Source organism: Boleophthalmus pectinirostris, unplaced genomic scaffold (genome assembly GCF_026225935.1).
Source record: "Boleophthalmus pectinirostris isolate CB_2022bp ecotype Guang Dong unplaced genomic scaffold, ASM2622593v1 HiC_scaffold_16, whole genome shotgun sequence".
Classification (NCBI taxonomy): domain Eukaryota; kingdom Metazoa; phylum Chordata; class Actinopteri; order Gobiiformes; family Gobiidae; genus Boleophthalmus; species Boleophthalmus pectinirostris.
This window is the reverse complement of record NW_026571095.1, coordinates 17,364,625-17,375,746: the sequence shown is the minus strand read 5'-3', so window position 1 is coordinate 17,375,746 and position 11,122 is coordinate 17,364,625. Positions and strand designations below refer to the sequence as shown.

The window sequence follows — 11,122 nt, the reverse complement described above, 5'->3', positions numbered from 1 at the left end:
TCCAATCTGTTTGTGTTGTTAAGTAATTTATTGCATCAGAGCAAAACAAACCTGTGTACGTACAGTTTGAGGTCAAATGCAATTGAACAAAATTCTTTTCCATACTGCCACACTGTGCAGAGCTTTGTAAATACATTGTAACATTAAAGTCCAGATTTGTATTTTAGTTTGATTGGATTTCTCAGTTAAGTGTATCCAAGTTTTAGTCAATAACTAGTTTAATAAATGAAAGATAAGAGCATAACAAAAGAAAATGTCTCTGTTAAAGAGAGACAGACCGATACTGGCTGGTCGATATCTGCACCTTTTAGTGTACTGGCTATTGGCTTTAAATCTCCAACAGATGCAGTTTCTGTTTTCGCTGATAAGCTGCCTAAAGAATACACATCAAGCTTTACACAATTCTCTAATATGTTTGTGGTAAAAAGGGGCTATGGTGAATTTGTAGTCAATTTAAATGACATAATTTGACACAAAATAATAAAAAATCTGCCATATATATGAGCGAACAAATATCAGGAGGGCTTATTGGACAGATTTCTCTGGATTCTAAACAATCTGTATCGGAATCAGCCATGAAAAAAAACATATCGGTCAATCGCTATTAAAGACCAAGGCACCAGTCCAAAGTAAGAAAAAACTTGCACTCAAAATAAATGAAAAAAAAAAAGATTTTCAAGATAACAGAAGACCACATCCCTGTGACCACATCAGCGCTAAACTGGTAACAAGTATGACTTATATTAATAATAAATCCAAAGAAACACAACAGGTGAGTGACCACCTTAGAAACCTATAACTGAACAAGACAAGCTTGAACAAGAGCTGTTTGTAACCTTCTCTATTACATGCAGCATTTATAGCAAGAGGTCTGTGGTCTCTACAGTAGACATAAGCATCAAGTACAATCATTATATACAAATTATGAGAAACACTGTTCCCGATAATAAAAAAAACAATCCACCCCTACAGTGAAATATGGAGGGCACTGCCTCCGATATAAAAACACACTGGTAGGCAAAAACTACCTTCTTTGATCATTATGGGAGACGCTGCTCCCGATAATGCGGTCAGTGAAGTGTTCAAGATGCAGTGATGCGGAGACCAACCGGACGATAACATTACAGGGATTGGTCATGAACACTCAGGATTAGCAGATGCTGCTTTTGTTGTTTCGACAGTATAACTGTCATAATTATGGAAGGCACTGCTCCCGATAATTACTATATATATAGATTTATAAAAGGCAATACAAATATTTATAGTGAACCCTGCCACTGATAAATAAATATCAAAATATAAATAGGAATATTTTAGTTTCAGTGCCATTTTGAAAGCCAATGATATTCAATAGATGGATTATAAAAATGTTCTAAAAATCATCAGAGTAATGAAAAGGAGTAATTTTATGACATCGTATAAAGTTAAAGCTGCCATTTCAACCTACCATTGTTTGAACATGAGGCTCCAGCAGCAGAGGAATTAGTTCTTTTTGATTTTTGTTCTAAACATGCATAGATGATATGAGTCACTTTTCTTGAGTGAGTGATCTAAGCTGGCAATGTTTACAACTTGTACATGAACACGGGTAGGTAAAAGAAATTCAAGTATTTAGTGTAATTCTAATTTATAAAGCAAACTAAAATAGATTGCTTTACAACTTGGAGGTTGTCAGTCATCCAGTAACAGATGTTTCAATTGTTAAAGACTTATGTGGACATCTACATATCCAGGTGGCAGAAACTGTAATTCATAATTTAATCATGCTTGCAGTAACACTTCACTGTTTTTTGTGTGAAATTGCCACCTGTTTGAAAATAAAAGCCAAATTAGCTATAGGGATTTAAATTTCGTTATCCAAAGCCCAAATGTCTCCTGCAATGGAGTTTGCACAGCCCTGAATGGTCCAGGTGGCCAGGGCAAACTGGTTGCGGAAAACGTCTGCATCCGCTTCAGGACGGTCATTTTTGATGGCGTCTAAATGGTCTATGAGCGCACCCAGTGTTTGAGGACCCGAGCCCATGAGAATGTGACGGAAAGGGTTATCTCTGGGAGACACATAGGGTGACAGCAGGTTTCTCTCCACCTGTACACACAAAAAGAGTTTGTTCATAAATACGTCAGCAATAAAGTTCAAACTGAAATGGTTGTTTTGAAGACGCTAACGTTTAAAGATAAAGCAATTAATATTACTGCACAGCTCAATTTATATTCTATTCACTTCTTGTGCGATATTTGAACCAAGACATGATGTTTTTTCCACACTTATGAAGAACTGCAAAATATTCTCAATGAGATGATCAACATTATCAATAGACATCACCCACATTTGTCCATAAATAACTGCTATGAAATAGTTAGAATCCTATGTGATATTAGTTAAACATATGTTGTAAGTGACTCAATAAAGCAGAGATGATCTTACAGCCATGATGCGGTCGTTGATCATACGGCACATTTCCACGTCCTCCAGGTCACTCTTCTGGATGTCGGTTGCCAGGTTGGCTGAGGCTCGGCTGTAGGAGCCAGATGCAGACATGAGCCACTGCATCGTGAGAGCTTTAGGCAGAACCTGGGGCCGCAACTGCACACAACAACACATCACCATCTCATTTCACAACTATGCCTACATCTGTATGCACATAGGCAAGCAATCAATAATTCTTACCTTTTGAACCTCAGCCACTTTCCCATTGATTTTGAAAACATTGTAGCGGATAATGCGAGTGTATTTCTGAAGGTCGAGCTGTAGGAGATGATCATGTACCAGCCTCAAAGTGATATGACCTGCGAAGCGAGCAGCTACTTCAGCAAACTGGGTCACCTGGCCGGAGGTTGTGGCCTGGAGTTTTTGCTGAGTGTCTAACTCCGTGCCGAAATATGGATAGTTCTAAAAGGAAGGTGCAAAAATGTATGACCAAGACAAAAATTCCAATATAAGTATGATCTCAATTACAGATTATAGATCTATTTAATGAGAAACATATTACCATATATTCTGAGGTGAATCTAAATGACATAGCTGGGATCCCTGAAAAAGCAAGAAAAGGATATGCAGCACTGTCCATATTCATTGCCTCCAATCTAAAAAATACAAACAAAAACTCAAAAATATCTTCAAAATAATGCAGGGTGAAGATTGGTAGACAAGTCACACTTACAAAGAGTCTAAATTGTCTCTCCCATACTGTGCTAAAAGGGATGGCGCGCCTCTTGTTGGTGCATTCACCTGCAACATGGATTGCATTGGTTTACAGTTTTATAGAAAAAAAATGATTAAATGGAGCAAAGCAGCACAATTACCTCTTTCAGGGCACTCAGGATCAACGTGTACAGCAAGGGACTAGCAGAAATCTTAAGTCCACTTTGACCTTAAAACAAAAGAGTTCACAATGCGCATTGCAATAAAATGGTCCACAGTGATTAAAGAAAAGCCCAGTACACACCTGTAACAACTCCATTGAGGTCCACATATGTGAAGGCTTTCATATTGAGGGAGGACAGATAACCCTGCAGAAAAAAGTAATAAAGTCACTTTACTGAATAAAACCAACACACACTACTCGTATTAATGTGAAGACAAATATTACAACCTCTAGCCACTCTGTAGCACCAACGTTCCCATATTCCCCAGCACTCCAACTGGCAAAAACAATACTTCTTCTGGGTTTAAATCCACCTGTGGGTGAATAGCATGAACCACCACTTAGAACACGAATGAAAGATGAGTAGACAGAAGCATTGTTATCAAATGTTTACTGACTGTTTTGCATTTCCGAGATTGCGCGAGCCATTTCAAGAAGAACACTGGTGCCAACAGTTGCTTTGGCAAAACCTGGACCCCAGGCATCTCGTTGAGCACCAATTACAACATAGCGGTCTAAAAAATGACAAAGACTAAATTAGAAACATTTTAATACCTATTTAAATATAAAAATCTATTGTTTAAAGTAGTACCTGCATCAACAAAGCCTTTGATCACTCCGAAAACGTTTGTGATTTTTTTCTCAGTTAACATATTGTTGACTTCCACTGTGATTAAATCAGACTCCCCTCCCAGCTTGCCACTTCCCATGAACCCCCATTGTGTTGGAATTTTCGGACCCTGCAGTTGCCTTAGAAAATAGAAATACATGAACATTGAATGGTATAACTTATTATTAGTATTTATTATGTATTGCTAATGGTAATTTAACATACTTTAAAATTTTCGTAGCCAATTCAGGAGTAATAGTCTGTGCCAGAATTTTCGGCAGTCCAGAGGATTCAATGGGTGGGAACTGTGTGTGATTAAATGAGGGGAAGCCTGGGGTGTAGGGATCACCAGAGCCCAAGTGAACCTGAAGAAGAATAAGGTGAACAGTTTGCTAGTTCAAAATGAAATACATGTAGTAGAATGCACAATGTGGAAAAATACTGACATGGCCAAAAATCTCAGCGGAGCCCAGAAAACTGTAATCAGACTGGTCTGCGTAGATCAGAACAGCAGTAGCATTCACTTTGGCAGCGTTGGCTACCTGTGGGCAAAAACATAAGAAATTTGATATTAAGGATATTTAAGAGGAAACTATAACTCAGATAATAAACTATAACCACAAACCTTTTCAGCAAAACTAATCAAACCAGCTCTAACTAACACGACACGGCCAGACATGGGGATGTTTTGGTAACGGAGCATGCTGAAGTCACCTTCTCTCCCATAATGGGCGTACAAGACAGCACCCTTATTAAAAAATATCCACCAATTAGTTCACACGAGTAATAAACATTTATTATTAAACATTTAGTGTGTGGATTACCGTTGCTGTCCCAGGAGCACTGTAAGAGAGGAATCCTTTCAAATCTACACTTTCACCATTGAAAGTCACTTTGTTTGTTCCTGAAAGATCCTGGACTTTGACAAAATGCTCATCAGTCCACGTGGCCATCCCGTATTCTTTGAATCTTCTGATAACTTTGTTACCAAGATCATCATCACCTGGAGTACCTGCCCGATGGCTGCTACTTGCAAACGTGCTAAATAAAATTAGAAAGTGACATTTTTTTTGTTAGTTCTTTTTTAATATACATTTAAATTTGTTCCACAAAAATACCATACTTGAAGGTAGAATCAAAGTTTGACATCTTGAGCTTTTCAGCATACAGCTTCTTAACACTATCCCAGTTCATGACAGGAGCAGCTCCTCGTTCCATAACAACAGGGTCTTTTTTTGGGCTAAAGGTGTTAGTGCAGGCAGGAGCCATGTCCTTCTTACGATGAACCAAGAAGCCAATTAGATACCCTGCCACCAAGGAGAGATAATACATTTTATAAAGAAAAGAAAAAGAAGAAGTTACAGCAAATCACAATTAGACTGTTTTATCTTTAGCAATAATGTCTGTGCTGAAAGTGTATCCAGTGTACAGTTTATTATTTTTAATTATACTGTTTTAAGTGTAATGCAAATGTTTAACTTCTGAACAAATGCAATCCTAGTGCCCTACTGAGTAAAATGCACATTATTTCAAGAAAATTTTCAAATCTGTCAACTGGACAAAGGTTTTACTGTTAAGATGTTTCACCACTCATCCAAGTCATCTTTGTCCAGATGACAGAATAAAATTTTTCATTTGCTATGCCTGGATGACTGAAGGATTACACAGACATTATTTCAAGAGAACAGCAACAGAAAAATACAGTAGTTTAAAAAGCATAATACAAGACCTTTTAGATTACAAATTGCCCAAGTGAGTCTTACCAATGATAAAAATGAGGAGAATAGCAACAACCATGAAGCAGAGGTTCCTGGGTGTGCGCCCGTTCCTCTGGGTCACGTAGGGCTTGCTTCGGGAGTTGTGATTGAGGTGCTCTGCAGTGCCGTTGCCCCCCACCTCCTCATCCATGTCAGAGGATAGCTTCATCTCCACTTGACTGTTATCGCCCTCCATGTTCTGAGTCAGGTTGAAGCGTGTGTAGGAGTGAGGCTCTCCATTAAACTGAAAATGAAAAAAAATATTTGTAATAGGACATTAGTGAATGCCAATAGGATGGCAAATGTAATTCGTTTTAAAATGGAGAAAGAGACATGCAAACAAACAAAAATGCAAACAAAACAAACACAAAATAAATCTTACAAATATACTTACTATTTTAGAAATCGTTGACCTTGCCTGATCCATTTTCTTTTAACCTATGAAAGAAAAAATAAATTAACCATCTTAAGGAGATACTTTTCGAGTCGAGAAAGGTTACCAAGTTCCTGGCCCTTGTTCTTGTACAGTTTGACTTCTGGGAACAGGTTTTGAACACTGTTTTGAGAACAAATCCCACCTCTTATCCAAACACATGGGTTTCCTCTACTGTGGCTTCAGACAGGTGTCCAGCATGAACACTGTAGGTGCACTCAAGAAAACTGAAGGAACTCAAGAAAACTTTCCACTTACTTTGCTTTCAGACAAGCCAAACAAAGCATTGCTACAATTCTAAAGAAATACACAAGGGAAAGATGAGATTTATGTATATTTAAAAAACTGTAATCCACAACCAGTGGAAGATGGGCTGAGGAGGTTCTGATCAGCAGGAGGGAGAGGACACATAGCCCAACACTAGTCTCTCTCACTCACTGCACAAACTTATATATATATATATATATATATATATATATATATGTGTGTGTGTGTGTGTGTGTGTGTGTGTGTGTGTGTGTGTGTGTGTGTGTGTGTGTGTGTTCTTAACAAAGCTCTGAAAATATTTCTAGGAATGGAGGACTGCAACATGCAACCAAATTTAATACAACAAAAACATGAATGCAATACTGTTACCAGAGTCTAGAGTTTCATCTCTAAAATAGACCTTTAACGATCAAGGCACACAGCCAGCAAGAGAATAAAGATCAGCTCACACGATAACGGGACAAAGGGACAAAGATGAATAGCCTTTCAGGACAGGGTTTGAAGTTGGTTTGTGTGTATATTTACTATTTTGTTAATATTACTCTAAATACATACAGTAAAGTAAACAAAATGTCTAAATGTCTAAAATGTCTGATACTGAGTCAAATCCAGTCAAGAATGAACACAATATTTAAAATATTCAGTGATGCCAGGCAGGACATTGCGTGTGGAGAGCCACAATGGGCAAATGCCAAAGGGAACAGAAAAGCACACTGAGGCATGTCCTAATTTGTAGCTCTTGTAAGTCTGGCATCACTTAGCTTTCCAAAATACCTCAAATGTAACCCAGAATCAAAGCCAAATTCTGTGCCCATGTCTGTGGAATAAATGTGGTAAGAGAGCGGGCATAACTCATGCTACAATGCCACCCAGAGGATGCAATTCCAACTTTATAAATAACAACTTATGTTATCCCAGTGAGACCCTTGACTTTCACACTGCAGGTGAAAGAGATGTTGCAATTGACTTAAAATAGCACCTCACTGAGTCACAGCCTTATAAAACAAATGATGAGAATTGGTGTCACTGTGATATTTGTATAACCAATTGGTCAATAAGGTGGGCAGAGCTAGCTATAATCTGAGATGCCAATCATACCAAGCATGGTAAACTTAATACTTTAAACAGATTAGCTGCTTTTAGAGAAGAAGCCTAATTCACCAATCAGTCAATTCAGGATGAAAATAGAAAATAATAGAAAATAGAAAATAAAAATTATTCAGTTAAAAAGAATAAAGACAGAGAACAGGCTCATCTGTCTGCTCCCATTAGGGAACGTTATGGTGTATGGGTGTGTGTGTTGTAGAGATAGGCTAAACTTGAGCCACACCCTGGAGGTACAGAGACAACGCTGCAACCATGCATGTGACCAGTCAGGAACAGTAAAAAGCAGTCTAACATTGACCTATTTCAAGAAAAATCCATAACATGACAACAGGTCTGGAGTGCATGGGCACATGGATGTTTCTAGACTACAATAAAAAATGAGTGTCCTTAGTGGTTTGTCTTCATATCACTACACCTGTAGTATTTAACACAGTGACCTGGATAATAAGTAAACTGCATCCACAGAACAAACTCAGAGTTAGTGAGAAAATGGGAGAGATGAGGAACAGTGCAGAGGGGTGAGAGGGGTCAGGGGTGCGGAGGAGTCATTGTGCAGAGGCAGAATCATGTGAGAGTCACATTGGAGAAAAGCTTTGAGAAGGTTCATGGGAAAAATGAGCTGAGCTGCGACAGAACAGCGAGTCACAGAAATTCTTCACTCCTGTTGAGCAAGATTCAATTCAAACTTCTGTTCTGTAAAAGGTAGGATCCAGCCAAAGTGGGGAGAGCTTGAAACCAAATTAAGTAGCTTGATATTACTGTTATGTACAGCTGTGTAAGGCAAGACCCATCTCACCAGAAAAAAAGTAAAGTGTACATTTTAAGAAAAAAAAAAAAAAGAAAAAAAAAAAAAAAAGAAAACTTCAGCTTCATCTTCACGTCTGCTTGGTATTTCACTATTTGCATTGCTAAAAGGTAGATAACCACAAGAGGAAATGGATTATCTACTCAAATGTTGACCTGTCAAGTTCATCTGCTGCAAAACGGGTGTTAGGGGAATCACCTAAACTCTTTCACGTCAACTTAAACGTTAAATCACAACTTTCAGTTACTTTTAATGAAACCTGGTGTTTTAGTGAAATTAAAATTTTGCCAGAACCATTCCCATAATAAACCCAAGAGTTCGTTATCACTGCAGTCGCTCTTCAGTCAAGGTCAGGAAACAGTCCAGGGGCAGTATAATGTCTCCTGACACAGTAACCCAGAGCAGCCTAAAAGGGTCACCCTGTCACCGAAGCGCAAGATTAGACAGCATGTTGGCTCCCAGTGCTTGACTCTTGGTACTGGGCTGGCGTAAAGCGCATGGCGCACTGCTCATTAGATTATTTCCACATTACAACACGACCCCAAGTCCCACGCTGCAACTTGTGTAAATGGCATAGGGAAAACGTGCAATGTTCCGGAAGAGTGTGGCGGTACAATGCGCATATTACAGATGATGACGCGCTCATTATAAACAAAATTAACAACACGTCAATGAGCTGCTTCAAGTAGGCCTTTTTTTACAACTTTATTTCATTGTCGGGAATATCTTTCAAAAGCATATGCGCCCCAGTCTAAGGAGAGCTAAGTAAATAACAGACGAATACTGCTCCATAATGACTTGTGTTATAGAGAATTAAAATACGCACCTTGATCCCTGGCTCACTGAGACATGCAAGACACCGTGGCACACGAGGTCTGCTTCTGCTCGCCCGATATCTGTCTCTTCCACCCGGCGAGCGACCTTGGATAGTGAGAAGGAAAGCACGCGTCTCTAGCTACGGTGGGTTGTGCAGCCAATGAACAACCCGAGCGACTTTTACGCCATTTCCGGGTCTTAAAGGCTCGCGAGACATTGCTCCATTATAGTTCTATGCATTGCTCGAATCATGGGTACATTTAGGGATACGCTGGTTAAGAGCAGGTAATGTGTTATTACATGACAACTGACCTTCCACTGGATTTTAATTGGATTTAAGTGTTCATAACCTAGACTACCATTTGATAATGGACAATATTTAAAACTATGAAACATACATATAGCACGTGATATGTTTAAACAAACCCGTTAATTCAAGATTTTCAACCTTTAGATTTCACGAACTGGTCAAGGACAGGGCCTTGAGGTTAAACTTGTGAAAGATGGACAGGTTTAGTGAATGATCAGCCTGCTACATGAATCCCTGTAAAGACTCCCACAAACAGTTGTGCAGTTTGTTGACTTTTCTGTTAATGGCTGGTTATGCACGTAGTTCTGTCATATAATTGCACCTGTGGATAGACTTAATTATATGTTGGTCCCTAACTTGCTGTATTAAGTGGGTGGTCTTTGGTCACTCCAATCATTTTCCCATGCCATAGTCTAATCTTTTTCACATTTTCAACATAACATACTCACCAAATGTCAAACAAAACTAAATCATGATTTTGATGTAAAATAAATATCTATATATTTAAATTAAATAACAGTCTTTTTTTGATGTAATGACTTTAAAGTTCAGCAGTCTTTTTATTGCAAGTCGTTGTCCCAGTTTCAAGCACTAGTAGGATAAAAATGCAGGCTGCCCAGTGGAGATTGAAAAAGAGCTTAATTTTCTTTCTACACAGTTGTGTGTTGGGGTTTAAAGGTTATATTAGTCTGTAGTGTAGTGTATGTTGGATAGAATAAGACCAGACTTTTACTTTCTCACAGCTCCTTTGAGGTCTACTGCATTAGAAACAGGTGTTTAAACCCACAAATGGTGTCTAGTAGATGTGCCCACAGAACTGCTAATCCTAGCAAACTTGCAGAAAACTACATTTTATGAAAAATTACACTGGTTTTCTGACAGCAGAAGTCATGTCTATGTATTACAATGTTGCAATGTTTGTTAGTAACTGTTATTTAATTACATTATTTTCACACAGTTTCACACTTAAAACTAATCAAATACCCAGCACTGTCCACCACACAAAATATTCAGATTTGTATTTTTCAAGAAGTAAAATGGAACTCAGAACAAATTTTTGTACAATGTTGTACCTTTTACGTGGTTTGAGAACCACAAGTAATAAGATGTGTCAAAATGAGAGCAGTATTAAAGTTAGAATTAGTTTATTTCCCACAATACACAAAAAAGCGGCTCTGTTTTGTTTGTTTGTTTTGAGGGGAAAGTCCATTATGAGATTAGACTTCAGTTGTGAACCTAGTTTATGATCAACATTTTGAGAATCACTGATTTTCTCCAATCTGACATAAATAAAGTTTAACATTGTCAGGAAACAAACTTTGTAAAGCCACACCATAATCAAACTTAACCTCAGTGTGGGGTAAAGAGTAATGATGAGCTCTATGTGTTTATTATTGAACTTCCTCTGTTTCTCTAAGTTAGCTTTGTTATTTATCCACTCAAAACACAGCTGCATAGACAGTAATTCTGAGATTCAGAGCAGACACAGTGATATTTAACAGAAACCTGCTTTTGCTTTTCGATGCATGGGGATTTTCACACTTAAGTAAAGTGTGGCTATACAAACTGTTAAGGTGTTTCTTTGTTACAGTGTTTTGGCACAAGTAACTCTTAACATATAAATAAATGATGCTTGACCAGATCATCTCTTT

The 11,122-nt window shown here is 38.2% G+C and overlaps 1 protein-coding gene across 1 annotated transcript; it reads right to left on the bottom strand.

Annotated features, from left to right (window-relative positions):
* Positions 1-9: 9 nt before the first annotated feature.
* On the bottom strand, positions 10-9,297 carry tfr1a (transferrin receptor 1a). The gene is made up of 18 exons (XM_020939531.2): positions 9,171-9,297; positions 6,127-6,170; positions 5,739-5,976; positions 5,099-5,282; positions 4,800-5,016; positions 4,601-4,723; positions 4,422-4,517; positions 4,201-4,340; positions 3,958-4,115; positions 3,764-3,880; positions 3,594-3,679; positions 3,447-3,510; positions 3,304-3,371; positions 3,162-3,229; positions 2,991-3,084; positions 2,669-2,890; positions 2,426-2,584; positions 10-2,086 (listed from the first exon to the last, which is right to left on the bottom strand). Exons 2-18 carry the CDS (start codon positions 6,157-6,159, stop codon positions 1,844-1,846), a joined length of 2,310 nt encoding a protein of 769 aa, XP_020795190.1. The 5' UTR covers positions 6,160-6,170; positions 9,171-9,297; the 3' UTR covers positions 10-1,843.
* Positions 9,298-11,122: the final 1,825 nt, after the last annotated feature.